At 51.6% G+C, this 27,228-nt stretch overlaps 2 protein-coding genes across 3 annotated transcripts in view; one reads left to right on the top strand and one right to left on the bottom strand.

Moving 5' to 3' along the window:
- The first annotated feature begins 546 nt into the window (after positions 1-546).
- On the top strand, positions 547-25,080 carry BRSK1 (BR serine/threonine kinase 1). 2 transcript variants are annotated; one of them, XM_060000436.1, is made up of 19 exons: positions 547-1,004; positions 2,487-2,581; positions 2,670-2,755; positions 4,743-4,883; positions 7,773-7,889; positions 7,972-8,005; positions 8,091-8,159; positions 9,800-9,946; positions 10,421-10,452; positions 10,783-10,953; positions 11,477-11,574; positions 11,788-11,947; positions 12,173-12,233; positions 12,686-13,052; positions 13,520-13,568; positions 13,663-13,786; positions 14,504-14,702; positions 22,891-22,980; positions 24,405-25,080. In XM_060000436.1, exons 1-19 carry the CDS (start codon positions 869-871, stop codon positions 24,560-24,562), a joined length of 2,334 nt encoding a protein of 777 aa, XP_059856419.1. In that variant the 5' UTR covers positions 547-868; the 3' UTR covers positions 24,563-25,080. The 2 variants fall into 2 exon arrangements, with proteins under 2 accessions (XP_059856419.1, XP_059856420.1); XM_060000437.1 differs by lacking the exon at positions 547-1,004 and having other exon boundaries at positions 2,670-2,759.
- Positions 25,027-27,228, bottom strand: part of TMEM150B (transmembrane protein 150B) — a 5,689-nt gene continuing 3,487 nt past the window's right edge. The window contains exon 6 of the mRNA XM_060000590.1: positions 25,027-25,391. Coding sequence (XP_059856573.1) covers positions 25,185-25,391 — 207 coding nt within the window. The 3' untranslated portion in view covers positions 25,027-25,184. The remainder of the gene's footprint in view (positions 25,392-27,228) is intronic.

The following is a 27,228-nucleotide window of genomic DNA, read 5'->3' as shown; positions in this document are numbered from 1 at the left end:
TTTCTATCTCTGGTTTCCTCCATCTCTGTCTCTCCCCATCACCTTCTCTCCTTTTCTCCATCTCCCTGTCTCTCTGACCACCCCCCATCTCTCCTGTCTCTGCCTGTCTCTGGCTGCCTGCGTGTTCCCCCATCTCCCTCTCTTGTCCCATCCCTGTTTCTGGTGGTCTCCATCTCCCTTGCCATCTGTCTCTTTCCCTGACTCCTGTCAGACTTCATCTCCCTTTGTGTGGCTCCACCTCAGCCCCTGCCTGTTTGCTCCGCATCTCCGTCCCTCCATCGTCTCTCCTGCATCCCTCCATCCCTCCCAGCATCCTCCCACTTCCTCTCCATCCCTCCAGCTCCCAGGCCCGCCCCCTGCCCCCGCTCCTCCCTCCCCCCTCCGAAAGGGTTAACTTTGGGGAAGGGCCCGGAGTCCCCGGATGGTGATGTCAGCGTGCGGGAGAGAAAGGACGAGGTGGCGGGGGGGAGGCGGAGAGGAGGAGGAGGCGGAGGAGAGAGGGCGCGTGGGGGGGCGGGGGGGACCTCGGCCTGCAGCATCCGCCGGCCCGCACCTCAGACCCCCCCGGCGGGGGGAGGCGCAGGCAGGGGGGGGCCGGCCAGGGACGGGCTGGGGAGGGGGGGCCGCGCAGCCCCCCCGGGCCATGCTGACTCCCGGGGCCTGACCCCCCCGGGCCAGCCCCCCCTCCCCCAGCTCCGCGGCCCGCCGACTGGGGGGGGCCCAGCCCAGCCCCCTGGGGACCCCCGGAGAGGTGGGGGGCAGCCGGGGGGGCCGGGACGGAGCGGTCGCCGGCCCCCACCGGAGGGACGGGGCGACCGGCCGCAAGGGGGGCGGCCGGGGGGCCGGTCGGGCCGGGACCAAGGGCATCATGTCGTCCGGGGGCAAGGAGGGGGGCGGGGGCTCCCCTGCCTACCACCTCCCGCACGCACACCCACACCCACCCCAGCACGCCCAATATGTGGGCCCCTATCGGCTGGAGAAGACGCTGGGCAAAGGACAGACAGGTGAGTCAGGGGAGGGGACACCTGGCGCGGGGGCGAGGGGAGATAGGGGGCAGAGGGTGGGACTCATGGGTATTCAAAGGGCAAGGGCTGGCCGCTCAGACCCCTGAGTCCCTCACAGAGAAGGGACTTGAGGTCCAGACTGCCGGGTGTCTAGGATGGAGGGGGGTGAGGGCTCAGACTCTGGGGTCCTGGGGAGAAGGAAGCTGGGGGCCTGGACTCCTGGGAGGAGTTACTGGGGCCCAGAGGCTCCCACCCTTTGAGGACAGAGGTTGGGGGGGGTCCGAGCCACAGTGGGAAAGGGGCCTCGGCCTGCAGCCAGGGTCTGGGCCGGGAGCTGAGGTCCTTGGTGCAGTACAGCCGCAGGCCGGGGTGAGGTGCTGGGATGGGGGTGCGCCTCAGGAAGCTGCTTCTCTCTGCACTGTCCTCTGGCCTAGGAGGGCCTCTGTCGGGGTTACGGGGGACTGAAGCTGGGGCGATGAGGTCCACAGCATTCTGCCCCTCCTCCGACATGCTGGCTCAATGTGGGGACTGGGAATGGAGAGGTGGAAAGGTCGATGCAAGTGGCAAATCCCTCAGGAGTGGCTGTGGATTGGGGGGGTCATCTTTCACTGTTGCTAAACCTCTGTAACCTCTTTCCTGCCAGGTGGGAGGTGGGTGGCTGTAAGACAGGAGCTGAACACCTGTGTTCTGGGTACGAGGTTCAGGATTGGGTCCAGGATCTCTATGGAGCTGAGGGTCAGGGCTGGGAGAGGATCAGACTCCATATCCTAGTGCAAAAAGTGTGAAGGGGTTGCTGACCTGAATTCCTGAGTTATGGGGGCGGAAGGGGCCATGGGCCTGGACTTGGGGGTCTGAGGGAAGAGGGGCTGGGGGCTGGGACTCCTGGATCTGTGGCTTTGGGGCTTACCCTTGGGGAGTGGGGATACCCTTGGGGTGTGCATGCTTCCAGCTACAGCTGCTATTAAAAGAAGGTCAAAGAAGGGGATTAAGAGGTCAGGGTTTGAGAGGAGGTGGAGGAGGATGGTCTGGGAAGGGGACAATCGTAAGATTATATTCCTTGGGAGACATGGCATCTCCAGAAGAGTAAAGGGCAAAGAATTCAAGGAAGTGATGGGTTGAGAGAGAGAGAGGTTTGTTTGAAGGAGGCAGATTGGAGGAGACAAAACTACGGAGATTCAACGAGGCAAGACTATGTGGAGAGAGGAACTTAAATCGAGGGTAGCTGTGGAGGGAGGGGGAGGCAGGTAGGTGGACGGACAATCAGAAGGAACAGAATTGGGCAACAGGGAGCCGGAAGAGAATTGCGTTTGGTGGGAATGGCGGCTGTCAGCCCCCAGGCGTTCAGGTGAGAGTGATTCAGGCCACTGTTAAACAGCCAGCAGGGGAAGAAAGAGGAAACGGGGTGGCAAGGGGGGCTTAGGAGTCAGAGGTGGGGAGAATGCCCTGGGAGCGCACCCCACATTTTCAATCCCTATCCCCCAGGTCTGGTTAAACTCGGGGTCCACTGCATCACGGGCCAGAAGGTTGCCATCAAGATCGTGAACCGGGAGAAGCTGTCCGAGTCGGTGCTGATGAAGGTGTGTCTGTGTGCTGGGGGAAGAGGGGACCCTTTGGGGCTGGGGGCAGGGAGGGAGGCAAGGCTGACCTCCATTCCTTTTCCCCCAGGTGGAGCGGGAGATTGCCATCCTGAAGCTCATTGAGCACCCACATGTCCTCAAGCTCCACGACGTCTACGAGAACAAGAAATATTTGTAGGTATTTATAGACACCCAGCCCCCCATGCACCCTCCCCAAGTTCCTAGTGGGGGACATTTCCAGAAACAAAGCGTGGAGGGGCCTGGGGAAACTTGACCTCTCCTGGCTGGGCCACTGAAGGCCCAGTCCCTTCCTTACTGCCCAAGGACAACCCCCCCCACACACACACTCCTAACACTCCTTGTTCCCACACTGAGCTGGCCTGAGGCTACAGGCCGATTGTGCCCCAGCAACAGGACAGCTAAGCCTGAGCCATCCCGAGTGGGGGACACAGGCTGATCCTCCCCCTTCCTCTCCAGCCCCAGTCCCTTGGCCTACTGTGCTGCAGGGAACACTCGATACTGGATCATCTTGATGCCCTCAGCCAGACCCAATTTGCTAAGGGCAGATCCCTTTCCTATTTGCTAGGGCAATGGGGCCTAGCAAAGCCCCAGGCCTCTTCCCAAACCCCCTCTCTGGAGCATTGGAGGCTCCCTTCATCCCCCAGCATAACTCTGGGTGCTATGACTGGACACCCCAACAATGGTCTCCTGGGAGTTCTAAGTCTGCATCTCAAAGTTGATTACTCGCCTTAGGATGGGGGTGGGGTCCAGCTGTCCGGACTCCAGACAATAGACCTTTGTCTGGACTCTGGTGACCCAAGGGACAGCTGGACTGGGCAGCGAGAGAGGGGACAACCCCCTGCCCCCACCAGGCAGTCCCCAGGATGAACCAACTCCAGCACCCATCAGATGCTAGGGTGGATTTCCCTAGGAAGGAGGCTGGCCAGCCCCAGGTGCTCATGGGAATTGTAGTCCTCAGGCTTCCCTCAGCCTTCCCCAGGTGTGGCGGCGGGGAGGGGCCATTGTCCCTGATTCCACCATCCTTGTGGGGAGGGAGAGCCCATGGGAGTTTGTGCTTCACAGAGGAACCTCAGTTTTCCAAGAGCTCATAGAAATTGAGCTTTTGTTTTCCAGGGGCTGATGGGAATTAGAGGTTTAGCCTCCCAGAGCCTGATGGGATTTGGAGTGTTTAGAATCCAGGTGGCTGATGGGAATTAGAAGCCTCTATGTCCCAGAGGCTTATGGGAGTTGGGAGTTTTTAACCTCTCAGGAGCTGAAGGGAATTGTAGTCTTTTACTTCACAGAAATTGACTTAGATTGGTGCACAAGGCAATCGTTTTTGCCAAGAGTTAATGAGAATTCAAGTTTCTTCATCCCAGAGGCTTATGGGAATAAGAGGCTTGGCTTCCCAGGGGGTAATGGGAGTAGGTAGGGGTTGGGGTGGGGGTCTTTGTTTCCCAAAGTCCTGTGAGAATTGGGGGTCTCCTCCAAGTGCTAATGGAGTTGCCTTATCTCCTGAAACAACTAGGAGTCAAAGTATTAATACTCCTGAAGTTGACATGGGAGTCTGTGCTGCCCAGGGCTGATGGGAATTGAATTTTGGCTTCCCAGAGGCTGATGGGAATTAGTGTCTCTTTCTCTCAAGGACTGATGGGAATTGGAGTCTTTACCTCCCAGGGGCTGATGGGAATTGTAGGCTTTAGCTCACAGATGTTGACTGTTCATTTGGTACACACTGCAAATATCATTATCCAAAAATAGATTAAAATTCCATTATCTGCATCACAGAAACTAATAAGAATGAGAACTTTGGCTTCCCAGAGGCTGATGGAAATACAGGGCTTTATTTCCTAGGGGCCTATGAGAATTAGGATCTCTGACCTCCAGGTGCTAATGGAATTGCCTTGTCTCCTGAGGACAAGTAGTCAAAGTGTTGACCCCTGAAACTGACATGCTGACCAGGGCTAATGGGAATTGAGTTTCTGCTTCCCAGAGGCTAATGGGAACTGGAGCCTCCTCCTCCCAGGGACTCATGAGAATTGGGATTCTCTGCCTCGAGGGGCCAATGGGATTGAGGTCTTATGCTTTTGGAAGAGGGAGACCAGGCTCTTTGGTCCTCCACATGCCCCTTCCAGCCCTCTGCCTCCTCCATGTCCCCCAGGTACCTGGTTCTGGAGCACGTGTCTGGAGGTGAGCTGTTCGACTACCTGGTAAAGAAGGGGAGACTGACCCCCAAGGAGGCCCGGAAGTTCTTCCGCCAGATCGTGTCAGCGCTGGACTTCTGCCATAGCTACTCCATCTGGTGAGGGGGCAGCTTGAGGGGAGGCCGGAATGAGCGCTGCCCAGAAGGCAGGCCCTTGGGAGCACATAGCAGGCTGACTGGAAGCCAGAGTCCTGCAGCCCCCAAATAAATCTTTTATCCCTTTTTCAAAATTGGGATGTAACTCTCACATCATAGGGAATTCCCTGGCGGTCCATTGGTTAGGACTGTGTGCTTCCATTACAGGGGGCATGGGTTCGATCCCTGGTTGGGGAACTAAGATCCCACAAGCCCCACGGCACGGCCAAAAAACAAAACAAAAAAAACCTCACACATCATAAAATTCACCCCTTTAAAGCGTACAATTCAGTAGTTTTTAATATGTTCACAATGTTGTGCATCACTACTACCTAATTTTAGAACATTTTCATCACCCCAAAAATCACTACCCTGTATCCACTAAGCAGTCACCTTGCCCCACCCCCAGCCCTAGGTAACCACTAATCTACTTTCTATCTCTGCAGATTTACCTATTCTGGACATTTCCTATCAATGGAATCATACTATATGTAGTCTTTTTGTGGCTGGCTTCTTTCACTTAGCAAAATGTTTTCAAGGTTCATCCACGTTGTAGTATGTATCAACACCCCATTCCTTTTCACGACTGAGTAATATTCCATTGTATGGATATGCCATGTTTTATTTATCCATTCACCAGTTGATGGACATTTTGGTTGTTTCTTCTTTCTGGCTATTATGAATAATATGGACATATGAACATTCACATACAAGTTTTGGCGTGTGCCTATGTTTTCAATTCTCTTGGGTATATACCTAGGATTCGAATTGCTGGGTCACATGGGAACTCTTTATTTTATTTTTTTATTTTTTGGCCACACCGTGTGGCTTGTGGGATTTTAGTTCCCCAACCAGAGATTGAACACAGACCCTCAGCAGTGAGAGCACGGAATCCTAACCACTGGACAGCCAGGGAATTATGAGAACTCTATGTTTAGCCTTTTAAAGAAGTGCCAGTCCCTTTTTCAAAGCAACTGTATCATCCAACATCCCTACCAGCAGTCTCTGAGGGCTCCAATCTCTTGCCAACACTTGTTATTATCTGACTTTTTGATTATACCTATCCTAGTGGGTGTGAAGTGGTATCTCATTGTGGTTTTGATGTGCATTTCCGTGATGGCTAATGATGTAGAACATCTTTTCATGTGCTTATCGGCCATTTGTATATCTTCCTAGGAGAAACATCTGTTCATATCCTTTGCCCATTTTTAATTGAGTTATTTGTCTTTCTGTTCCTGAGTTGTAAGAGTTCTTTATTCCAGGACAAGGGATAATTCTAGGAATAACTCCTAAGAGTTACTTATTCTAAGAACAAATCTTTTATCAAATGTGTATTTTTCAAGTAATTTCTCCCAGTTTGTGACATGTTTTACATTTTTATAACAATATCCTGTGAAAAGCAAAAGTGTTACATTTTGATGAATTCCAGTTTGTTGATTTTTTTCCTTTTACAATTCATGCTTTTGCTTTCCTATTTAAGGAATATTTGCCCAGGGACTTCCCTGGCGGTCCAGTGATTAAGACTCCACACTTCCACTGCTGGGGGCACGGGTTCAATCCCTGGCAGGGAACTAAGATCACGCCTGTTGCATGGTGCAGCCAAAAAAAAAAAAAAAATTTGCCCAGCTCAAGGTCACAAAGGTTTCCTCCTGTGTTTTCTTCTAGAAGTTGTATAGTTTTAGCTCTTGCATTTAGGCCTGAGATCCATTTTTTTTTTCTGAGATCCATTTTGAATTAATTTTTGTATATGGTATGGGGTAAAGGTTGAGGGTCATTTTTTTTTTTGCATATAAACGTCCATATAAGGGCTTCCCTGGTGGCGCGGTGGTTGAGAGTCCGCCTGCCGATGCAGGGGACACGGGTTCGTGTCCTGGTCCGGGAAGATCCCACATGCCGCGGAGCGGCTGGGCCCGTGAGCCATGGCCGCTGAGCCTGCGCGTCCGGAGCCTGTGCTCCGCAGCGGGAGAGGCCACAACAGTGAGAGACCCGCGTACCGCAAAAGAAAAAAAAAAAAATGTCCATATGAAAAGATATTCCTTTCCTCATTGAATTGCTTTCAGCTCTCAAAACAAGATATTCAATATGCAACATTTTAATGATTAATTAAGGTGCAAAATAGATGCCTCCAGTTCATCTTTCAGCCTCATCTGTTTGCACACCTCCCTCTCTGGTATGGGGATCAGGGTGGAGGGGCTGAGACCTGGGAGTAAAGCTTGGTGATGAAAAAGCAGCCCATTTAACTTGCCAACACCTTAAGTGTCTAGACTCTGACATTAAAAACACTGGCCTCCAGAGGGCGATAGTCAACAGATTTAACAAGTATGACCCAGTTAAGGACCACTTCCAAGAGAAACTGTAGAATCTTCCACCCCACCTCCCCCAGACATTAACCCTTACATCCTAAGGAGTTTGTCCCCGGGGTGGGTTGGGGGGGACCAGTGATGGGCTTGGGGTGGCAGTATTTTTTTTTATTATTCGGTATTGAAATATTTGAATGTTTTAAGAACCGGCTCAGTATCATCTGCCTGCTTACCTCAAAATATCTCACTTCACACATATTCGAATATTGGTGGATAAAATGATACGCTGTGTGGGGTCTCTTACAAAATCGTCCAGTGGGGGAAGGAGAGCATATGTAGGGATGGACATAAGAGAAGATTTGCCCCGAATTGATAATGGGTGAAGCTAGTGGGTGGGTACATGGGGCTTCCTATATTCTCGTTCCAACCTCGGGGCATGCTTGAAAACGTCCCTAATTAGAAGTTTCCAGACATGTCCCCCTCTGAGAATAGTGAATGGGGCCTTAGCTTCCGGGAAGAGGGCAGAGGCCTGAGTCCCACCGTCCTGTCTCAGCCACAGAGACCTGAAGCCTGAGAACCTGCTTCTGGACGAGAAAAACAACATTCGCATCGCGGACTTCGGCATGGCGTCCCTGCAGGTGGGGGACAGCCTCCTGGAGACCAGCTGTGGGTGAGTGGGGGCCCGGCCTCCTACGCCCCAGGGAGGGTGTCAGAAGCTGGCCAGAAGCTCATACCACCTTTCTCTCTCTCAGGTCCCCTCACTATGCATGCCCAGAAGTGATTAAGGTGAGTGAGGAGCAGGTGGAGGGGAGAGAGGAGCTGAGGGAGCCTGGGAGAGATGAACGTCATGGCTGGCCCTTCTCCCTTCCAGGGGGAAAAGTACGATGGCCGCCGGGCGGACATGTGGAGCTGTGGAGTCATCCTGTTCGCCCTGCTTGTGGTAAGGCGCTCCTCACCTCTCCTGCCCCGTTTCTAGAACAGTCCTGCCTGGTGGAAGCACAGAACATTTACTTCCATCCTCACCTCAGGGGTTGTTTCCCAAATATTTAACTGGTACCAGGAAGGTGGGGGTATTCACCAACAGAGCAAAATCCTGGGGCCACCCCTCTCTGTGCCTGGAGCTAACTGTTCAGTCACAGAACTGTGAGATAGCCCAGGCGGGTCCCCCGGAAAGGGATGGGGCAGCCAGGAGGACTTGGAGCGCTTGGGAAAGTGGCTGTTTACTAACTGATCCTGATTACGGTACTGTAATGATTAATAGAACCAGACTGGGGAATATCAGCCCAGCTCCTACCACAGGGCCTTTGCACCTGCTTTTCCATCCCTGCCAGCCTGGTTGCTCACCTAGTTAATACTAGACTTCTTTTAGCTCTCAGCTCAATTGTCGCCCTTCCAGGAAGGCTACCCTGGCCCCCTTCACTCCCCCCATGTGGTCAGATTTCCTTGTGGTAGGCTATCTCCTTCCTGGCAGCTAACAGAGTTGTCATTGTGTGTGTAACTCCTTGAGGGATATCTCTCTGTGATTTCCCCTTCTCTTCAAGGCATTGGATTTAGGGCCCACCCTAATGCCTGGACGATTTCACCTCCAGATCCTCAAGGAATTATACCTGCAGAGACCCTATTTGTAAACAGGGTCATATTCTGAGGTTCTGGTAGACATGAATTTTTGGGGCACACCACTCAACTTGCTACACTCCCAGATTCCCATAGGCCTCTCTCATCCTAGTCTGTGCTCCAGTGTCACCTCAATCACTCCATCACTATATAGCTCCCTCACCAGCCTCTCTCACTCTGGGGTGTAAACTGTAGGAGGGCAAGGGCTTGCTTTGTTCACTCCTAGATCCTTGACCTGTAATGGACGCTCACTTTTTTTAAATGAATGAAGATTACCCCTCCTGAAACTAGGGAGAAGCATGTTTTCATTTTTTTAAATTTATTTATTTACTTTGCCACAACTTGTGGGATCTTAGTTCCCAGACCAGGGATTGAACCTGGGCCATGTCAGTGAAAGCCTAGAATTCTAACCACTAGGCCACCAGGGAACTCCCTGGGAGAAGCATGTTTTTTTTTTTTTTTTTTTTTTTTTTGCGGTACGCGGGCCTCTCACTGTTGTGGCCTCTCCCGTTGCGGAGCACAGGCTCCGGACGCGCAGGCTCAGTGGCCATGGCTCACGGGCCCAGCTGCTCCGCGGCATGTGGGATCCTCCCGGACCGGGGCATGAACCTGCATCCCCTGCATCGGCAGGCGGACTCCCAACCACTGCGCCACCAGGGAAGCCCGAGAAGCATGTTTTTAAAGGACAGCCTCCAAGCTGCGGCCCCAGCCTCTTAGGCGCTGGAGCCAGACTGCCCATTGTCAAATCCCTGCTCCGCCACTCAGAGCTAGATGGTCTTGGGCAAATTGCTGAATGGCTCCGTGCCTCAGCCTCCCCACCAGCAAAGTGGAGATAGTAATAGCTCCCTAACTCTTGGGGCTTGCGGTGAGGACTAAATGTGTCAATGCGTGTGAGGCGCTTAGGCATTCGCCTGGAATAAGCTCTCGTAAGCTCTGTGTGTGAGGGGTCTGTTATTCCTCACACAGGGGGCTCTGCCCTTCGACGATGACAACCTCCGCCAGCTGCTGGAGAAGGTGAAACGGGGCGTCTTCCACATGCCCCACTTCATTCCTCCGGACTGCCAGAGCCTCCTGAGGGGGATGATCGAAGTGGAGCCGGAGAAAAGGCTCAGCGTGAGTGGGGGTGGGGGGGGGCGGGGATGGAGGGACAGTGGGTGGTGGGGACAGAATCCCTAGGGGAGTCACGAGGATGGATTTCTAGACCTGCCCGTCAGTCCCTGGGGTGACGGCTGGGAGGGGCATCGCTGGCTGAGCCCTGGCCCTGGGGTCCTGCCCACCTGCCCCGACACACACACAGCGGGAGTGCGCATGCGCTTACCGGCCCTTCCGAGGCGGAGCGGAGCGGGGCAGGTTGCCACTGCGCATGCGGGACCTGTAGCCCGGCCGGTCCGGAGTAGTCAGAATGCGCCGCACAGCTGCCACTAGGGGGAGACGAGCTGTCGTGCTGTCGTATTGCCCTTGGTTGGGGGAAAGGGGAGGGGAGGGGCACGTTAGGGACCCCCAACATCACCCAGTCTACTTTCACTGCGTGCCTACTGTGTTCAAGTGATCTCACTTCTGCTTCTCTACGACCCACGCCCCTCACAGCTGGAGCAAATTCAGAAACATCCCTGGTACCTGTGAGTATGGGGGAACTGGACAGCTGGGTCCCTGGCGGAGGGAGAGGACCCCAAATATCGTGGGTTCCAAAGCAGGAGAGCCGGCTAGGGGGCGGAATGCCGAGGGTCTTGAATAAGGAGGGGCTAGGGACTCGAACTTCTGGGTCCTAGGGGAGGAAGACATGTAGAGAAGAGGTTGGGGCCGAACTCCTGGGCCTGGACTCCTGGGTGTGAGGGGGGAGAGACCGGGGCCCGGACTCCTGGGTTCCCAAGAAAGGAGCAGGCTGGGACCCGGGACCCCTGAGTCTCCGCTGAAGGAGATGCCCGATTCGCTATAATTCTTCTCCCCAGGGGCGGGAAACACGAGCCAGACCCATGCCTGGAGCCAACCCCAGGCCGCCGGGTGGCCATGCGGAGCCTGCCATCAAACGGAGAGCTGGACCCTGATGTCCTGGAGAGCATGGCTTCACTGGGTTGCTTCAGGGACCGCGAACGGCTGCATCGCGAGCTCCGCAGCGAGGAGTAAGACCCCCTCACTCTAGCACATAACACCCTGGCCACATGGGGTGAACTGCTGCAGCTCTCCCGACAGCCGGCAGGGGGCGCGCCGGAGCCTTGCACACTTGCAGACTCCCCTGATGGGGAGGTCCAGGCCACTAGAAAGGGTGTGGCTCAAAGCTCCCCCGAGGAGCTATTCTAGGGGGAACCTGGAGGGGGTGGTAGGACCAGTGGGAAAAAGAAACGATGCTGAAAAGTATTAATAGATGCTGAGGCCAACTTAGTGCCTCACATAGTGCTTACATATAGTAAGTGCTCAGGTGTTAGCATAATTATTATTAACGTTGAGTAAAATGAGGCTGAGATGTATACTGAGACAAAGGGACCAATCCTATTGATACCTAGGAGAATGGAACCGTAGACAGAGAAACTGAGTGGACTGAGCCCCACAGAGCCACAGACATAGGGAGGGGATGAGACCATCTCTGGGGCCTGACCTTTGACCCCAGTGCTTTCCTACCCGCCCATCCCCCCCCCGCCCCCATAGGGAGAACCAAGAAAAGATGATATATTATCTGCTTTTGGATCGGAAGGAGCGGTATCCCAGCTGTGAGGACCAGGACCTACCTCCTCGGAATGATGTTGGTGAGAAGGGCAAGGCTCGGAGTCCAGACCCCAGATTCCTGAGGGAAGAAAGGGCTGCAGGCCTTGAGCTTCTGCGTTTAGACTCCCTGACTTGCTCTGTGACCTTTGTCAAAACCCCTCTCCACTCTGAGCCTCAGTTTCCCCATGTGTACGAGTGCCATGTACAGCTGGACCAGTGTATCTTTTGATTGTGTTGAAACTCTCGGCCCTCAGACCCACCCCGGAAGCGTGTGGATTCCCCCATGCTGAGCCGTCACGGGAAGCGGCGGCCAGAGCGGAAGTCCATGGAAGTCCTGAGCATCACGGATGCCGGGGGTGGTGGCTCCCCAGTGCCCACCCGACGGGCCCTGGAGATGGCCCAGCACAGCCAGAGGTGGGAACCTCTGCCCCTCCAGTGGGATCCACAGCCCTGGGTGGAGAGGGAGTTCAGGGCTCTAACCCCATACCCACCTCAAAGGTGCTGTGTGATTGGGACAAGTCTCCTCCCCTCTCTGGCCCTCATTTCCTCATCTCAAAGGACTGTGGAAGGGAGAGGACATCTGAGCCTTCTGAAACCCTCCCACCTGATTTTTTTTTTCTTAATCTGTCCTGAAAACAGATCCCGTAGTGTCAGTGGAGCCTCCACTGGTCTGTCATCCAGCCCTCTGAGCAGCCCAAGGGTAAGGCCAGGTCCCAAATGGATTAAGAAGGGGTAAGGGGGTGAAGACACTGTGGAGCAAAGATGAAACAGCAGAAATTACAACTCCCATGAAGTCTTGGGACGATGCCTCCTTGCCCCTAAAGGGCCAAAGACCCAAGGCCTCATTACTATTTTAGTCCATTGGCCATTTCCAACCTTAACAGGATTGCGTTTTCAGTATGTCTGAAGGGTTCCATTTATTCAGTTATCAAAAGCTAGTTGAGCGCCTACTGGGTACTAGTCACTGCTGGGTTTACAGTCAGCATGATAGAAAAAGTCCCTGCCCTCCCCCGCAACAATGGGGGTTGGGGGAAATAATTGGACTACAAGTTCCAGCATGCTTTGGGGTGCACCTCTGTGAGTGTGTGCTAGTGGGCCTAGAGCCTCCTGAGAGTTGAGTCCACCCTCTCACCCGACTCCACCACTCTGCAGAGTCCGGTCTTTTCCTTCTCACCGGAGCCCGCTGGAGATGAGGCCCGGGGTGGGGGCTCACCGACTTCCAAAACGCAGACGCTGCCTTCTCGGGGCCCCAGGGGTGGGGGCGCCGGGGAGCAGCCCCCTCCCCCCAGTGCCCGCTCCACACCCCTGCCCGGCCCCCCAGGCTCCCCACGCTCCTCCGGGGGGACCCCCTTGCACTCGCCCCTGCACACGCCCCGGGCCAGCCCCACTGGGACCCCAGGGACAACGCCGCCCCCCAGCCCCGGCGGTGGCGTCGGGGGAGCCGCCTGGAGGAGTCGTCTCAACTCCATCCGCAACAGCTTCCTGGGCTCCCCACGCTTTCACCGGCGCAAGATGCAGGGTATGGAGGTCCTTCGGGGGTGAAGGGGTTGGGGATGCGAACTCCTGAGTCCTAATGTGGGGGTGGGAGCTGGGGTCTAACATCTGGGTCCCTGGGAAGGAAGAGGCTGGCGGCCTGGACTCACACATCCTAGGTGAAGATGCTGTTGTGAGCAGAGATTCAGGTGTTGGGGAGAGAAGAGGCGGGGCCTCCAACTCTGGAGGAGGAGCTCGTCTGAAAGGCACGCCCCCTTCAGTGCTCTGGCTTACCTTCCCATTGGCTCATAGCTAGCAAGCCTCACCTCGGGAGGCGTGGCCTAACCAGGGGCCCATCCCTAGAGGGAACATCATGCCTGTGCCATTTGGGGTTTAGCTGCTGGGAAGTGAATAGACTCTGGGGTCTGGAACCTCTGGTTGGAGGATACTGCTGGCCTGTGTGCTGGACACCAGGATGATGGACATGTGTTGACCATGTTCTCCCCTCCCCAGTCCCCACTGCCGAGGAGATGTCCAGTTTGACGCCAGAGTCCTCTCCAGAGTGAGTCTGACAAGGAAGGGAAGAGGGGCCGGAGGGGGGATTTCATTCCCTTAGCCCCCTCCCGACCCACCTCCAACCATCCCCTCCCACTCAGGCTGGCAAAACGCTCCTGGTTCGGGAACTTCATATCCTTGGACAAAGAAGAACAAATATTCCTCGTGCTAAAGGATAAACCTCTCAGCAGCATCAAAGCGGACATTGTCCATGCCTTCCTGTCGGTGAGGGGCCTGGGTCACCGTGCAACCTCGCCGCCACAGAACTACAAATCCCAGCAGCCTCTGGGGTTCACCACCTTAGCACTGGCCTGAGTTCCACCTGGGGCTCATGAGATTTGTAGTTTTCCAGCCCGAGTTGGGTTTGGTCGTTGTGGGGGCATGGAGGCAGGAGAGGTTTATTGCGCCCTGGGGCTTGGAATTGGTGAAACAGGATCCTGAATTACAATTTCCCACATATTAGCATCCACCGAGGACTAGTGATTTGCCATTTCCCTACCACCAGGTCTGAGATTGGCAAAAGGAACTACTTTTTCCAGTGAACTCTAGGGCTGTCCACTGGGTCCTGTGGTTTTGTGCTTTAGGGGCTCATGGGACTTAAAGTTTCTGAGGCAGATGTGACTTTAGCCAGTGTTTGTGGAGGAAGGAAGAAGTTTGTGTCATGTGGTTCTGGAGCCTGGGGTTGGCACTAGATATGAGAGTCCTTATGACCTCGGGATTCAGTTGCTCAATCAGTCCTCTGATGCCCTGTTTATAAGGTAGAGAAAACTACAAATCCCAGCGGACAGTGGGGCCTCCCAATGCCTTTCCTGTTATTCTTTCTCCCTGGTGGCTGAGGGGACTGGTAGTTCCTTGGGCATAGCTGGTCATAGGGCTGCTCATCTGTCCCCTGGAGTCAGGTCGCTGAAATCACCCCCTCCTTTTGTCCCCCACCTCTCTCAGATCCCCAGCCTGAGTCATAGTGTGCTGTCACAGACCAGCTTCAGGGCTGAGTACAAGGCCAGTGGTGGCCCCTCCGTCTTCCAGAAGCCCGTCCGCTTCCAGGTGGACATCAGCTCCTCTGAGGGTCCAGAGCCCTCCCCCCGGCGGGACGGCAGCGGTGGTGGTGGCATCTACTCTGTCACCTTTACTCTCATCTCCGGTAAGTTTCCCTTGATGCAGCTGCCCCCAGCCTGGTGTGTGGGATACTCAAAAGAGCTGAGATAGGGTAGCAGCCCAGGAGGGCAGCAAGCAGGAGGAGGAGATGGTGCTGACTCTGTGAGCCCCGTCCTCTCCCGGACCCCCCACATCTTCTCCTTCACAACATGCCAAGTGCTTTATGTGCACTACTTCCTTGAAGCTTCCCAGCAGCCTTTGAGGTTTCACAGAGAAGAAAACTGCATCCCAGAGAGGTAAATTGACTTGGCCAGAGTCACACTGCAGACCGTGACGGAACTGGGGCTCAGCCAAGGACTCCTGACCTCAAAGCACTGGACTTTTCCTAGATTAAGACTGTGGTGCTCTGCTGTCAAAACTCATTTCTACACCCAGAGCAGACATCAGCAATCGATCACAACACTTCTTTCTGCTGAGCTCTGCTGCAGGCAGCCACAACCAATCAAGAGTTGGCACAAGAAAAAAAAAAAAAAGTGTTGGCACAAGAGATGAAAACCACAGAAGTTCCTTTCTTTCAATTCTACTTGGTCCCTGAGTCCTGATAACAAGAGTTTGGATAATGAGGAATACCTCTGTTTGTTGTCCTTGCCACCAATCTTAACATGGCACATCTGGGAGATGAGCTTGTTCCTAGAGTTTTTAACCAAGCTGCTCTGGGGCACTGGGGAATTACATCACCAAAATGAACTATGGCTCTTTTTTTTTCTTCTTTAAAGACTAACATGCAGAACTTTCTCAATGTTAAGATTTTTTTTCCCTCCCATTTATTTTTCTTACGTTTCTGGGTCTTCATGGCCTCAACTAGAACCCGTTTAAATAGAAAACAGCGCACATCATTATTTTAAGTCGAATCTTTCTTAGTCCCACTTGCAAACCATGGATTTATGCCCAGCCCCAATAGGGAGATTTTGAGGCAAGGAAGAAGAGTCATTTGCTGGGTGGAGGGACTAGTTCTACAGGGTGGGAGCGCCTTCCCTGTCCCCAGCCCCAAGTCAGTCTTCCTGATGAAAAAATACATCAGTCCATCTAAAAAAAGAGAAAATTTTATTCAAGGCAAACTGAGGATTATAACTGGGCAACAGCCTTTCAGAAAGCCTTAGGTGATCAAATATTTGGTCGCTCGATGCAAAGGTGGTTGCTTACTTGCCCTGAGTCCATCCTGTCCCTTGATGTTGAGTTTTAATAGCCAAGTTATTTCTTTCCCTTTAGGGGGTTGTACTAGTAAGATGTCTGGCGTGGACTAAAGGGCAATTCCAAGTTGTCCACTAGAACTTATGCCACTTTTATCTTGCACTTGCATTGTGCATGTTCATTATTAGGCAGTAAATACAGGCCTCAATTAACGAAACTAGAATTTAATATCCACTGAAATGTAATCTTTTTCTTTCTAAAATTACTCTCATTTCTACCAAATATAGCCAAATTAAGACTAATTTGTTTGCAAAATAAGTCTGGTTAATTGACCACATAAACTGTTTTATTTATTTATTTAATTTTCTAAATTTATTTTATTTATTTATTTTTGGCTGCATTGGGTCTTCATTGCTGCACTTGGGCTTTTTCTAGTTGCGGCCGGCAGGGCCTACTCTTCATTATGGTGTGTGGGCTTCTCACTGCAGTGGCTTCTCTTGTGGAGCATGGTCCCTAGGCACACGGGCTTCAGTAGTTGTGGCATGCCAGCTCAGTAGTTGTGGCACGCAGGCTCAGTAGTTGTGGCACACAGGCTTAGTTGCTCTGCAGCATGTGGGATCTTCCCGGACCAGGGCTTAAACCCGTGTCCCCTGCATTGGCAGGCGGATTCTTAACCACTGTGCCACCCGGGAAGCCCCAATTTATTTATTTATTTTCTGGCCTCACCACACAGCTTGTGGGATCTTAGTTCCCTGACCAGGGATCGAACCCGAGTCCACAGCAGTGAAAGCTCGCATCCTAACCACTGGACCGCCAGGGAATTCCAAACATAAGCTGTTTTAAATTGGCTGTGCTGGAACTTTTCATAAAGGATCTCAGATTGAATTTTTTTTTTTTAAGAGTATAGTTGATTTACAATGTCATGCTAGTTTCAGGTATACAGCAAAGTGATTGAGTTTTACATATACATATATTCATTCTCAAATGGACCTTTTTTAAAGAGTGATTTATTTATTTATTTTTTTTTTAAATTTTTGGCTGCATCGGCCTTAGTTGCAGCAAGCGGGATCTTTGTTAAGGCATGCAGGATCCTTCATTGCGGTGCGTGGGCTCTTCGTTGCAGAGAGCGGGCTTCTCTGTAGTTGTGGCATGTGGGTTTTCTCTTCTCTAGATGTGGCGCCCGGGGTTCTGGAGTGCGTGGGTTCTGTAGTTTGTGGCACGCGGGCTCTCTCGTTGAGGCTCACAAGCTCAGTAGTTGTGGCACAAGGGTTTAGTTGCCCCTCAGCATATGGGATCTTAGTTCCCTGACCAGGGATTGAACCTGCATCCCCTGCATTGTAAGGCGGATTCTTTACCACTGGACCACCAGGGAAGTCCCTCAGATTGAACTTTTAAAAAACCTCTTGAGGCCAGGAAATCCATGCCAAAGATGTGTCACAGATTCCACCTGAGATATCTATGTATTTGGATGAATTCCTCTCTTTTTGAGGTCCCGAAAATACTTTGGGCTTCTTGCACCTGTCAGGAGGTGGCTTTCCTTATCCACCTGAGAAAACTGCTGGGAACCTAAGAGTTTCCTAAATCTAGAGACAACAGGTAAAGAGAAAAGATACATGTTTCAATTCTGCTTATAAAGGAATAATTTACCAAATTGCCGCAAGTCAAGTCATAATTAGGTTGAGGGGAAGGGTTTCCTTATGTCTGGAAAACACAGAGTAAAAACCAGCAATATTTCAGACAAAACCCCCAAATTATAACGATTATTCGTCAGTTCTCTCAGTCCCATGTGACTGATTCTTGACCTTAGCCTTCATAACAGTTTTATGAAGCCACCACGTTTTCCATTAGCATGCTTTAATTTCTTACACATGCAGCAGTATGATCTGAAAGTTACCAGAAACGTGTACTTGTCAGAAAGTCCTTTCTATGAATCTTCTTGACAATTAAGCATTTTTTTTGGCAAAAGCATCAGAGTACAACAATAACTGTCTATAAATGACAAAAGACTTTAACAGTCAAGGTTAAAGACCTGATTCCAATGCGATTGACAAATGACCTTTGTTACTGCTGTGACATACGTTTTAAAATAATTACTAGAATTATGATTGATAACATTTTATCAGGACATACCAGATTTTTAGGAATTCCATATAATTTCTAGAATATATATATTAATGACATTTGTCTGTGTGATACAATCTAAGAAATTTTATAACCTCTCATTTGACAATGCTTTCCGTGTGATTTAACATACAAAATAAACTTAATTAGTTTAATATTTCTCTCTGAGATGCTCCAGGGGCCCTCTCTGAAGCATCCCAAAGTTAGCTAGAGGTCAAAAGAACTTCGATTAGAATTTGATATTTGGAAAGTTCGTCAAAATATCAAAAAGAGAACTTGCATGGTGGCGCAGTGGTTAAGAATCCGCCTGCCAATGCAGGGGACACAGGTTCGAGCCCTGGTCCAGGAAGATCCCATATGCTGCGGAGCAACTAAGCCCGTGCACCACAACTACTGAGGCTGTGCTCTAGAGCCTGCAAGCCACAGCTGCTGAGCCCGTGTGCCACAACTACTGAAGCCTGCTCGCCTAGAGCCCGTGCTCTGCAACAAGAGAAGCCACCACAATGAGAAGCCCGCGCGCCACAAGGAAGAGTAGCTCCCGCTCTCAGCAACTAGAGAAAGCCTGTGCACAGCAACGAAGACCCAACGCAGCCAAAGATAAATTAATTAATTATAAAAAAATCAAAAAGATTTCACAACAATTGGTCAAATAGGACATAGGTCACTGTATTCACTTAACCAAAGTCACAAAGAAGATTTCAAAAGCAAATACTGAAAGTTGTAACAGATTACCACTAAAGAAACTTTACAATCTGTTTTCAAAAGCAGATCAATATTTTCAGAAAACTTTGTCCTCTTAATAGAGAGAAAACCAAATTCAGGTTTTGTAACACTTTAATACTAAAATTCATTTACGGGAATTCCCTGGCGGTCCGGTGGTTAGGACTCGGTGCTTCCACTGCCGAGGGCCTGGGTTTGATCCCTAGCCAGGGAACTAAGATCCCACAAACTGCACGGTGTGGCCATAAATAATAATACAAAATTCATTTACTTAATTAAATTCAATTTAATCTTAGCCAGTCCTGAACATGCACAAAACTTTTTCCTCGGGGTTTCTTTTCCCTTAACAAAAGGTATTTCCATTCTTTATACTGTCTTTTACTGAAAACATGCCTTCCATTTTTCTTGCATACTGAAACGTTTATTTTGGTAGCTTTAGTTACATATGCATAATTCTTAACCTTAAAACTTAGTTTCTAGCACAAACTAAGTAGTAAGCAAGTATGAACTTTTACATTAGCATCCCATAGGTTAGCAAACTTATAAATACTGTTTATAGTTTCTAGAAAAAGTTTTTTTTTTTCCACAGAAAATGTCTTAGTGTGGCATCCACCCTATTTATTAATAGTCCTAATTACCTTTAGTTTCTCTGTAAAAGGAAGCGTATATTCAGTAATTACGGTTCCAGTATCTTATTTGGAAAGGATTTGGATATTCAATGGATTTCTGTAGTTTAACTTAATTTAGCAAAACTCCATGAAGTTTCAAGTTATCAAAATCTGGAGACACTACTTTAGATAGACATTCCCAAAACATAATTTTTCCTAAAAAGTTTACCTAAAAGTGCTTATCTCATTTACGTCTATTTTATTTACTGAAAAGTTTCATCACATCTAGTTATTTTTCTTGCTGACAAACTTTGTAACAGGAATAATATCTCATTTATTTCATTTCTAGTAAACCTAGGTACAATAAAAATATTACACTTAACGCTGATGACTCTAAAGACATGTCTGTATTAATTAATGCAACAAGCTTCAGCTAAATTTAGTACCAGATATTACTGCTATACTCAATATTTCCCAGTTCACGCAAATCTGAAAGTCATTGGGGTTAGTTTTTTTCTATTTCTGAGAATCTATATAAGTGCCTAATTTCCTTTCCTTGTAAGTGTAATTTTCACTTACAAACTAATTTTGGCAATAACACGTTTTCAACACACATATGCAGATACATACAAACACACAGACAGACGCATACAAACACACAGACACCCCACAGTTGCCATTCCAAAATGTCAGCCATCAATCAGTTACAATAATGTAAAACCCATCCGTTACAAAACAGGTTGGATTCAAATTCCCTGTCTCCCTTTTGTTCTTTCTTTTTATAAGAGTTACCTTTCCTGAAATTTGCATTTTAAAAAGATGGTGGAATTAAGAGTTCCTGGAGGAGACCAGGTGGAATATATGCATATCAAAGGCATAGGAGGAGAAAGGCAAGTTCTCCTAGAAGGACTTTGTTCTCTTAAGGCCAGAATTTTTTTTTTTCCAATACTTAACAAGCCTCTTAGCATAAAGAGGGAAGGTTTTGGGAGTGGTAAGAGGATGGGTGGGTTTCGGATTGTTTCTGGAGCCGCACCTCTGGTCCTGTAAAGACTAGATTTGTAAAACAAGGACAGTTCTTAATTCCTAAAGAATTGGGTGGCCACCTCAGTGTCTGATCAAAGGACTGACATACCCATTCAACCTATGTTGGAATGTTTTACTTTCCCTCGTTTAGCTTAGGTGAGAAGACACCCCCCCACCCGCCATATTGCTATCAGGCTCCTAATTTCAGCTGTGGTCAGTTTAGTCACACCGGTGGCCTCCCATCTTGGTAATCCATTTACTAACACTTTTGAGCACCCTCCCTGGGTTTTAAGAAATCCTTTAACTGGGGCCAGTCAGTTAGGCCTTTGATCTGAAGAGGCTCACCTACAGCCTCAGGTGGTCCCATTTCTAAAGGTAACCATTTAATGGCGTCATCAGAGTGGACAGGCACTTCAGACAGGATTATTAAAATAAGTACTCAAATGAAGGAGGATAGAGGGGAGCAGTAAAGTTTTAGGTACCTTTTAGTTACCTTTTATATCACTGATCTTTCATTAGCCTTCTGCAACATATCTTTCAATGAGACCTTTTTTTTTGGCCACATCACACAGCTTGCGGGATCCCCGACCAGGGATGACCAGGGATCGAACCCCGGGCCCCTGCAGTGAAAGTGCTGAGTCCTCACCACTGGACCACCAGAGAAGCCTGTCAATGAGGCTATCTTGGAATTTTGAAGACTTTCAAAATTCTAAATATGAATAAAAATAGGAAAATAAGATGAGAGGTCTCTAAAATTTTACAGTTTAGAAGTTTTCCCAATTCAAAAGCTCCTAGAAGCTAGCGCTACAAATATTTTCCCCTGCTAACCTAATTTTAAAAAAGAGAAAAACTCTTAACTACTGTTGTTTCCAGTAGACCCTGTGGACAGAGGTCCAGGAGACTGCAGGGTTTTACTGCGCATGAAAAATCAGTTTTGGGGTGCTTAAAGGAACCCATCTTGGGGACTTCCCTGGTGGTCCAGTGGCTAAGACTCTGTGCTCCCATGCACGGGACCCGGGTTTGATCCTTGGTCAGAGAACTAGATCCCACATGCCGCAACTAAGAGTCCGCATGCCACAACTAAAAGATCCCACGTGTCGCAACTAACACCCAGTGCAGCCAAATAAATAAATAAATATTTTTTTAAAAAACCGAAAAGAAGCCTATCTTGGCCATTTCAGGACAGATTTCCTTTAATTCCAATTAAGTAGTTGCAAACATACATAAGCCCAGCTGGTATTCCCATTGGTGGCTGTCTGAACGGGAGCTGTTTGGCCTTTGAGGCACAATTTCCCATTATTAATGTCTAATTCAGCCTAATGTCTAATAGCCTAATTCAGATATGAAATATGATCTAAACAACTTTCTGAGGGCAGTGTGGTGGATTGCATGTGCACTGCATCTGAGTCTAGCTCCCCAAGGAGTTACCCGTGGGTTACTTCGACTCTTTTACCTGTCTCGGTTTCTCCCTGCGACAGCCTAAAACTATCACAGGTGCTCGGAGTTCTAGGTTATCAGCCTCTGTGGCCCATCCCCCCTCACACCTCCACGAGCAGTATTTACTTAATGGTTATGGTGGGTCTCCCTTTTTCTTAAGAGCTGAATAATTCAGTCTCTCATTCCACTAGCAACAGTTTTGTTCAGACCGTATGGCAACTTTTTTTTTTTCAATTCAAGCCAAATTTATTTATTTTATTTTATTTTTTACTTTTTGGCCTCACCGGGGGCCATGCAGGATCTTAGTTCCCCGACCAGGGATCGAACCCACGCCCCCTTGCAGTGGAAGCCAAGGAGTCTTAACCACTGGACTACCAGGGAAGTTTTCCATTCAAGCCAAATTTAACAAAAACCCAGCCACCTATGTTTCCCTGGGCCTCTTGCCCAGACCCCCAGGTCCTGCCTAGGGAATACACCAGTGCCCCTTAAAACTCCAAGTCTTAAGTGAAAACAGCTCGAATAAAATTTTCAGGATCATCACTCAAACAACAAGATCCAGCTATCAGGAGAACTCGTCAGAACCCCTGAGAACACCTGAGGAGTACCGAGAAGCTGGGGGGGCCCAATGGGCCCATGCTGGTACTTAGTGTTGGTTCCAGTAGACTCCAGGTGCCCTCTGGTGGGTGTCTCTCATATCCTGCCGGCTACGCCATGCAAGGCAACGAAAAAGTTAATCGGTCAATCTAAGAAAAAAGTGGAAAACTTTATTCAAGCCAAAGTGAGGACTATAACCCAGGAATGGCCGCTCAGAAAGCTCCGAGACTGTTCCGCCATTAGAGGCCAAACCACAGTTATATAAATTTTTGAGACAGAGGGCTGTACGTTAAATGACGTGTTATTGACAGTTTACACAATCCAGGTACAAGGCGAGTAGTGGGTCATGGGTCTTCGTGGCCCCTGACAAGATTAAGAAGGTTACCTCCTCAGCAGGTGTGGTTAATGCAGGTGCACAGCACACACTAAAGGGGAGGGAGGAGGCCCAAACCGGCAGAGAAAATGGTTGTGTTTGAAGTTTCTCGTCTTGTTGTAAAATCTGGATTTTGTTTCATCAGTCTGTTTCCCTGCCCCTTCCAGGTCCCAGCCGTCGGTTCAAGCGGGTTGTAGAGACCATCCAGGCTCAGCTGCTGAGCACTCATGACCAGCCCTCCGTGCAGGCCCTGGCAGGTGGGAGACACCTTGGGGCACCCGTGGGGCGGAGGGGAGACTTCCTGGTGGCCAGGTGCTGCGGGGGGGGGGGGTGTTGCTGGCGAGGCTTCAGCTGTGGGGCAGCAGGGCCCACCTGCTGTCGCCCTTAGGTCCTACCTGCAATGCTGGGAGCAGGTTCCCAGAGAGGCTGGGGCCTGAGCTCCGAGGGAACCAGGCCATCCTGAGCCTGAGAAGGCCTCACCAGGGAGGGGACCTCCAGGGACCCCTAAGGGGATGACCCGTCTCTGTCTCGGAGGTAGCGGAGCTTTCCGCTAACAGAGGCTCCTGAACTGTGTTCTGGAGGAAGGTGGCCGGCCATCCTGGTTTGCTCAGGATGCAGGAGTTTCAGTGCTAAAACCGGGACAAGCTGGTCATCCTCTCTGCAGATGCTCAGACTCTTCTGACCCCGCTGGGCCTGGCTTTCAAGGACTTGGGCGTCCCCCCGGGCGCAGGCGAGGTCTGTGCTCCAGGGGGAAGGGGCTTCCCTTCACCCACCAGCCCCGGTCTTCGGGAGCAGAATTCCCTATCAGCCAGGGATCAGCGAGGCCAGGGTCACAAACAACAAACTCCATAGTTCAAACATCAATTTATTATCATACAGTCCTGGAGGTCAGAGGTCCCGCACAGGCCAAGCAGGCTAACACCAAGGCTCCTGGAGGAAGGGCCTCAGTAGTAGGGAGCTGGAGAAACTCTGCCTTCTGTTAGTCTGGTTCCCCAGGGCAACCAGAAGTGAGGAAGGCCCCCTGAACCTCTCCAGACCCGGTTGCCAAGGAAAGCTGGCCTTGACAACCAGAGTTCCTAAAAGGGCATGCATTCATGTAGGACCCACAGACACCCAGGGCCCGAGCCACATGCCTTATAAGGGGAATGGGGCAATGGGGGAGCTCCATTGGTTGCTATGGCAACAAGGCCTCCAGCAATCAGTGTCTCTTAAGGGGCTGGCCTCTGCTACAGGTACTATTTTGGGCCCTAAAGAAACTACTGCATGGCAGTCCCCTAGTCTGGGGCAGTGAGGCCCCACAGAAAGATAACCGCAGTCATGCAGGCCCAGCTGGGAGGGCCTGAGACCCCCAAACCATCTGCTGTGGGCTCCGCTGGGCCCCGTTAACAACCAGTGGAAAGTAATGGGGCCCTTTGGCCATGATCGGGGAACTCAGACGGTGCTGTAGCCAGAGTCTCTGAGGATGTCTCCTGAGCTGGGCCAGCCAGGTCTCACTGGGGCATGGCCTGGCTTCCAAAGCCTTAGGTTTGGGGGTGCCTGGGACACGTGCCTTGTTGGTCTAGGGAAGCCAGGCCTAGTTGCTGGCGTGTGTGACCCCTGGCAGCCCCCTCCCCTGCTGGAGCACATCCCTGGGCTCGGTACCCCTGGGGTTCCTGAAGCCAGATCGCTTCCTCCCCCACAGACGAGAAGAATGGCGCCCAGACCCGGCCTGCCGGGACCCCGCCCCGAAGCCTGCAGCCCCCGCCCGGCCGCCCAGACCCAGAGCTGACCAGCTCTCCCCGCCGAGGCCCCCCTAAGGACAAGAAGCTCCTGGCCACCAACGGGACCCCCCTACCCTGACCCCAGGGGGCCGGGAAAGGAGGGGCGCCCCCTCCACCCCCCTTCCCTGCCCCCCAACTGTGAATCTGTAAATAGGGCCCAAGGAGTACGTAGGGAGGGGGGAGACACAACAAACCCGGCCTTGCCCTGCAGGGATAGGGCTCAGGGGGCCGTGCCCAACGGGGGTGGTTCTGGGGGGACTGGGGGGGAGCCGTTTCTATTTTATTTATTGATTAATTTATTATTTTATTTATTGATCAATCTCTCTGTGGGGTGGGGTGGGGGAGGGATGGGGTCTGGTTGGGGTGGCTTAGCAGATCCGGACGGACAGGGCCATCTGTCCTTGTGTCCCCAACTCCCCCTTCCTGGGCCCCCCTTCCCTGGTCTTCTCCCTTCCCCACGACCTTCTGTACGGATTTGCTCTCTGGAAGGAATTCTGATTTCGCGTGATCCTGCCTGCGTCCGTGTCTCTGATTCCGCCAGCGGCAAAAAAAAAAAAAAAATTAATAATAATAATAATAAATATCCTTGATCAGGGATGGCTGGCTGGCCTTGGCCTCTCGCTTCCTGGGTGGCCTTGGTTGCAGGGGCGGAACCAGATGGCAGGGACAGGAGGTGCGAAGATGCTACGCTGACCAGGTGTTCAGTGCTGGACCTTCAGGGAGATGGGGGAGGCCGGCGGGGAGCTCAGGCTGCCAGGGCCCGGCTGGAGACACAGGGTGCAGCCGTCCAGGCTGGAGAAGTCCACCGCAAAGAGGCCAAAGAGGATGAACAGCAGCATGGCGATGACCCATTCACAGGCGGCAGAGGCTGAGCGCAGTGACCAGGTGTGGAGGACGACCACTGTACACCAGGGTCAAGGGCACAGCGCCACGGGGAGGATCCGCAAGCCCGGCTAGGTTGCTGAGTGACCTTGGGCAGGCTGAGACCATCCATCTCTGGGTACCCTCTCGTGACATGTCCACCCTGCCCTGGCTGGAATGGCCCCTCTGGCTGGACACCCTCCTTGGCAACGCCCAGACACTCTCAAATGGATGCCCTCCAGTTCCCGCCTCTGTCTCAAGCTGTTTTCCAAATGTTTGCCCTTGCATGTTTCTCCGGTTTGCACTGCATTCCCAATATCCCAGAACAAGGCTCCTATCTTCCTGTCGGCCTTCCCTGACCCCATGAAGGCTCTGCCATCTCCCCACTTGCCAGGGCCAACTGGCCGCCATTGCTTCTACCTCCAAAAATGCAGGGCTTCCTAAAGATGCCTCCACCCCACCCGCCAGCCTCAGGCTGTGCTTGCAACTTTCTCCCCCGACCCAGGGCCCACAGGCCCTTCCTACTCACTCCCAAACAGAATCCCCCTTTCTCCCTAAAAGCTCTTCCTCTTTCTGGGTGCCCTGACCTCCATAACCACACCGTCCACTCCTGTCCCCTAGCAGACCCATGGGAATCGCCTTCGTCCCCTCCCCCCTCATCCCCATGGCCAGCTGGACACCCCAAGTCTTGTCCTCTCTTTCTGGCCTGGCATCTCTACTGGTTGGCCCTGTCCCTCCTCTGGCTCCACAGTCCCAGCTCTTTAAAACTCTTCTGTAACCACTGGTCAACACATACTCTGAGCTCCCACCTTGCAGAGATGCCTCTCGTTTTCTGGGAGCACCCCCCTCACTGGAGCACTCATCCCCCCTAGATCAGATTAGACATCATTTCATTCGTTCAAGGATTTCTAGACAGTGGATAAGGCCAACACCATCCCCAAGCCCCACCAATCCTAGAACAAAGAAGTGCTTACCCCAGAACTGACTTTGTAACTCCCCCACTCACAAGCTTTCTGTGGCTTCCTATTGCACTTGTACAGAAGCACAAGCCTGTAATCCCTCACTTTAGTGCTGGAGATGCTCATCTCTGGCCCTGCCAGCAGCCTCATCTCCTCCCCTGGGCCGGTTTTCCCACCCTCCACATGTACCCGCGGTGTCCCCTCCCTCCCTCCCCCAACCAGGCCAAAAGCAGCTGGTTCTGCAAGACCAGCTCAAATGCCAGCTCTCAGACCTCTCTTTGCAGCCTTCCAGCCCTTACGACACTCAGCTGACCATTTTATGGTCCTGTCCCCCACTTTCCGCATCCAAGGGATATCAGAGCCCCACAGAACGAGAACCCTGTGGCCAAACTGATCAGCACAGGCAGGATTTTGAAAGGGGCCGCCTAGACCTCATCGTTAACTGCACCTGCTGCTGCACAGGATGGATGCTCGTTCTGCAGCTGCAGAAGGCTGAGCTCGGGAGCCAGCCCTTCCTATCCATTTCACTGGATTCAATTTGCTGCTCTGGGAAACGAGATCGCCACCTCCATTTTGCTGGGAAAATGGATCCAATTTTCCAAAGGGATCCTCTGAATGCAGCCGGCCCAGGGTCTCAGCTGGGTTCCCTCCAGCCTCTTCTGGATGCCAAGGACCTCTGGCCTCCCCTTCCATCATCCCCACACGGGGCCGCAGTCCCAAGGCTTAGCATGCAGCCCCTCCTCTCTCTCAGAGCACTCTGCTTCTCAGTAATCCTCATTATTCGGATAAAAGCAACTCCATTCTACAGATAGGGAATCTGAGGCTCAGAGAGTGGTTTGGCTCACCCGGAGGTGTGCTGAGCTCGTGGGTTCTGGGGTGACTCAGAAGTGGGCTGGAATCAAGGCTCCACCCACAGGCATGCTGG

Source organism: Delphinus delphis, chromosome 20 (genome assembly GCF_949987515.2).
Source record: "Delphinus delphis chromosome 20, mDelDel1.2, whole genome shotgun sequence".
NCBI lineage: Eukaryota > Metazoa > Chordata > Mammalia > Artiodactyla > Delphinidae > Delphinus > Delphinus delphis.
The sequence above is the reverse complement of the archived record's forward strand: the minus strand, read 5'-3'. Positions and strand labels throughout refer to the sequence as shown.